Consider the following 5,032-nt stretch of genomic DNA (forward strand, 5'->3'; position numbering starts at 1 on the left):
GCTCAGAACTGGCCTCTGGAAACTTAATGATCTACTGCAGGGTTCTTCAATCATTGACTGGTTCCCACCAGATCACTAGAAAAGAGTTACCTCTTCAAAGCCGAGCTCCACAGATAGCAGACAAGTCGTGTAACTGGGAATATAAGGAATGGTTGGTTTCCTATAGGAAAAACACAAGACCAGACGTATTTCACACAGTGTTATTCACACATTTTCATTTTGATTTTTTTACAGTATATACATGTGAACATTACATAATTCAGTAAGAGCCACCTGGAGTCAAACCTAATCAAACTGGTCCATAAACAATCTATATCAAAAAAGCGATACTTGAGCAAAAAAAAAAAATCTAGTGGTTATACCCAAAGCCTAAAAGAGTTGAAAGGAAAACCAGTGATTTTCATGTTCCTGGATAGAATTTGTGCAAAATGATTTTAGGAGAGCAAGTGGAAGATTACATTCGAGATACTGAAAACACTAAGGATGATAGTTCTAGTACTGTTTAAATTCAACCATGGCATGAGTGCTACAGGGACACAGTACTGGGACATTATCAGTTTCTACGTGGACATCCCCAACAGCCTCGCTTGATGTCTTACATGCTGACAAGAACGTCGGCTCTGTGGCTTTATAAGGGACAGCATTTGCACACGGGGCAAAAATAGTTGCTGAGGAGAATTAACGTGTCCAGGAGTGGCTCAAAAGTCATCCTTGTGTGACTATGGGAAAGCTCTGGCTCCAGTACAGGAGGTACAGGGCTTGTACCTCTCGAGAGGAATTTTGTCAACTGCCATGCAAAAGCTACTTGGCAATGAGAATTGTGCTTACTAAAAATAATCAGGCCGACTACATCACTTAATGCAGGCACTAAATGACAGATTCGGGAACTGGAAGTAGGCCAGAGCAAAGTTTCCCATTTGCCTATTAATGAGTCAGTGCTACCATTAAAAAAAGTAGCGCCTCAGATGTATGCTTTAAGAAGATTTATGTAAACCTGATATAAACAGTAATACAACAGAATGCCTTATACAAGTTTATCCCACTACTGTTTTCTTTCCTCATGATCAGACCCCTACCGTAACAGCCTTTCACTCGATCAATGCTCAAGACATTGCTTTCAAACTACCTTGTCGATCAAAACTTTAGGTTAAGCCATCCAAACGAAATGTTTTACACAAAATACTTACTTCAACAACATACAAAGCACTTTCTTTATCTTTCAGAAACTGAATATACAAAGTAAGCTTTTTCCAAAATATTTCCATAGGCAAAGGATTAAAAAGGATTTTAATTATACACATATGGTCACAATTCTGCCTTAAAAAGATCATTGGGAAATGTACATAAGGCCGCTTGTAAATGTACATCATCTTTATGTTACTGTTACAATGTCATATGTCCAGAGAAAAAAATTGACAGTATCATACATATTTGCTTTATGCTGGGAGAAGGCTATTCAAAAATACAGTACTCTTCTGTACAAAAAAAATCATGCCACATTTATTAAGATGGAAGAAGCATTGGTTTCTGTGATAACCAAATTATTTCAGTCCATTTCTTACTATTCTTATTATCCCGACTTAAAATTTGAACAGATTGATTTCCCAAAGTGTCCATATTAACAGAATCAACAGCTATGTTATAAACAAAACATAATGTTTCTCACAATAGATAAAAAGAAAGCCGGTTCATATTTCTGAAACCATATAAAGATAGAATTTAAAAAAATCACTCTTGATTTGCTGAAATAAATTTACATTATACAACACTATATGCCAGGGGGAGAAAAGGGAATGGGGATATGAATATACACTAAAATGCAAATTTTTGTCCCAAAAAGGGGTAAAACAAATTACATTTACAGCATGAAGGTTTACAAATGTACATCTGTACAACCAAGGTAAGCATCACTACTAAATTAGCAAGGCTTGTAATAAAACATCGAAACGAGAGATTTGTTTTCAAACTGTAAACTTACACCTATTAACTACACGTATACAATGCATATATTTATAGGAAGCAAAAAAGCTATCTGAATATTTAATCAATCATGCTTAAATGTTGAGCTATCAAGTTTACTTTTCAGTGGCCCCCTTTCTCTTCATCAATACCTATTTTTTTGCATCTACAAGTGAGAAAGCAAAATAAATGCTCAACACTTTCAAATCCTTACAATTCTATATGCAAAATAAAAAAATACAAATCTCTACTCTTCCTGCGTTGTAAAACTGACTGTAAAGTTAATACGGGGTTCACTCCTTTTCCAACAGTGTACTTTACTGAGTGGAAGTACCACCATCATTTGAATCCCTCTACCTTGTACAACAATTAAATATATAAGTATATACAGCACTTATTTGTAATACATCGCTGGAGGAAACCTTAGGGCAACATTTAAAAAAAAAACAAAACAAAACTGTATCCACAGCAAGTGATGAAAGCTAGTCTTTTAATGTTTCCACTGTTTTGTTACTCCCTACTTTAATTTGCTGTGCCCTGTTTATTATTTGGATAGTATGTTGTGAACCACCAAAATACAACTTAACTTTTCAACGTGTTAAATAATGTTTATGCAGCTGATCAATTTTAATCTGGTATAAAAGACTTCAGACAAAAGGGAAAAATAAGGATTAATTCTATATACAACTCTATAAACCTGTTGTGCTATGATGCTGGGTAGACCTACCAGATTGCAAGCCAGTGTATTAAAAGAATACTGTACTTTTTCCCTTTAAAAACTATTTCAGTGACTTTACAAGGTAAAAATTTACAAAATATGTGACAGTTATTTTGATACAATTACATCATATACAGGCATTCTGTGCTTTGCCAGCCATCCAATCTGATAGGTCTCCGGATCAGGGCTGGAGATATTTTTTTCTTTTTTTTTTTAATAATTCACTCCCCAAAAATATACACAAGAATAAAAATTTTACAAATGGATGAACAAAGTCAATAAATAGATTTAAAAAAATCAGAACATTTATAGTTAAGTTGTATGTTTTGATCATTCACAATTCAACTTTTCTTCCATTTCTTTTTGTCTTTTACAGCATCCCATTTGGTGGTCCACCAATTGGCCCCAGATCAGCACTGTTCTTCAGGTAATACTTTTCCAACTTGGCCAGAATGTGTTTGCCATAGGTATATTTACGCAGAGTTGTGATGTGGGGTCGAATCTGTAAGAAGAAACCCGTTATTTTTTTTTTTTTTCCTCCTTCAAACAATTTTAAGTAGAGGTAACTACCCCTTAAGAATATTATGTGAAGTCGTCAGAAGCCTGTATTTCAAAATTTTGGATGTTTCTGGAAAGATGTAAATTGGTGATTTTGACTCACCAAACTGCTGATGTACCCATCACAGGAAAAGGGGAGGTAGCCCTTTTGTGGGAGTGCCCTGCTGGTGACTGGGGGAAGCAGAGCTCCTGCAGGAACACAGAGAGCCCTGTGTCAAACAGCCGAGGGCAATTATGGCAACAGCACTTTTCTCCATGTCTGGATATGCTTAAGTAGAAAATGCGCCCGAATGCCAGGAAGTGTGGGAATCTCGTCTGGGGGAACTGCAGAATGGATTTATACCAGCAACCAGCAAATAAAAAGAGAAACCTGTATTTCTCCTGTTAAGTTAATAAAGATGACAGATACTACGTTTTTATATTAGAAGTATTTTCACAGCAAAGCTGGCACACAGAGAGGATATGAAATTCAACTTTCGAAACTTTAGCGTAGATTTACATTTTTAGCTCAATGCTCAGAGACCTGAATATATTCTGCTTTATCAAGCTCTATTGAATTTAATGTTTATACATCAAGTTCTAGATTACAGAACCAGCGAGTTTTACATCCAGAGGGAAAGGTATTCTAGCAGGAAAAGTTAGTACAGATAATATTTTCTGAACCAATAAAACCGTATACAAACATACCTTGTGCATTATTATCTTCCGCTGAGCAGGTTCAGCCATATCAATCATCTTCTGAACAACATAGTTGGCATACTGGTCCTTCATCATGGTGTATAAGGCACTGTGAGGACCATCATTCTGGCAACAGACCTCATCAATAAGTAAAGCTCTTTCAGCACGAGAAGCATGAGTTACGCATTTTTCTACCACATTGCTGAAAAATAAAACAAATGCATTGTGACTGAAGATGTAATGTTCTTTTAAGTAGCATTTTTAAATTTATCTGAACAGTTGAAGTGTCTTAACACTACTAAAGAGCACACTGTAAACACATCAAATCTGGATTTCCAAATCTTTAGTCTGTAACTGAGGAAGTTAAAGGATTACACACTCCTACTCATGTAAAAAAAAAAAAAGTAATTGTCTGACACTTGTAGGAGAGATTTTCCATTGAACCTACAGTAGATATACTGGACCTCAGGCTGCAGATGTAGTCTAGTACTTCTGTTTTGGTTGTGGGCCCTTTTAGGACACAACAGAGAAAGCCAGGCATGAGACTTCCTACTTTTTGGATAAAGGCACTTTTCAGGAGCATGCCTAGATCAGAGACACTGTCAAGTATTTCTTTTTGTAGAGGAAATCTGTGGCATTTCAAATATCTCAGAAGCTGGAAAGGCCATCAATGCTTACAGGACAGCAGTGATTCTGGTCCTAAGTTTGTGCTTTAGAAATTAAGCAAGTTCCAAGGAGAGGATTATGAACAGTTCTATTTAGGCAAAGAAAAATAAAACAGATTGCATACAATCAATTTCTGCCCCATAGTATCACAGTATATTTCTACTAATGTTGATGACAAGGTTAGTCTCACTACATCATCCAGGATGAATTCCGAGGGGTGTTTTCCTTTGCAAAAGGCACATAATCTTTATTTTAGCAAAAAGCACTGGACGTGGAGTTTTAGGTTCTGATTTTACAGTAGTTCAGGACCTCTGCAACAGTCTTTGAGACTTCCTAATGCATAAAATCCTTGTCAGGCTGACCCACTACTTTCTAAGGCTGGCCTTTTTATACTTGTAAATTGCTTGGCTGGACTGACAGTCAGTCAGGAGTCCCAGCTTATCACCGTCAGCA

General features: G+C 36.3%; 1 protein-coding gene across 12 annotated transcripts in view; it reads right to left on the reverse strand.

Annotated features, from left to right (window-relative positions):
- Nucleotides 1–245: 245 nt before the first annotated feature.
- PUM2 (pumilio RNA binding family member 2) overlaps nucleotides 246–5,032 on the reverse strand; it is a 59,538-nt gene continuing 54,751 nt past the window's right edge. For 9 of the 12 annotated variants that reach the window (XM_035897929.1, XM_009642532.2, XM_035897930.1 and 6 more), the window contains 2 exons: nucleotides 3,923–4,115; nucleotides 247–3,179 (listed from right to left, as the gene is read on the reverse strand). In XM_035897929.1, coding sequence (XP_035753822.1) covers nucleotides 3,048–3,179; nucleotides 3,923–4,115 — 325 coding nt within the window. In that variant the 3' untranslated portion in view covers nucleotides 247–3,047. Of the gene's footprint in view, nucleotides 3,180–3,922; nucleotides 4,116–5,032 lie in introns of all 12 variants that reach the window. The other 3 variants (XM_035897931.1, XM_035897926.1, XM_035897932.1) reach the window with 1 other exon arrangement.

This window comes from Egretta garzetta, unplaced genomic scaffold (genome assembly GCF_000687185.1).
Source record: "Egretta garzetta isolate BGI_Z169 unplaced genomic scaffold, ASM68718v1 scaffold87, whole genome shotgun sequence".
NCBI lineage: Eukaryota > Metazoa > Chordata > Aves > Pelecaniformes > Ardeidae > Egretta > Egretta garzetta.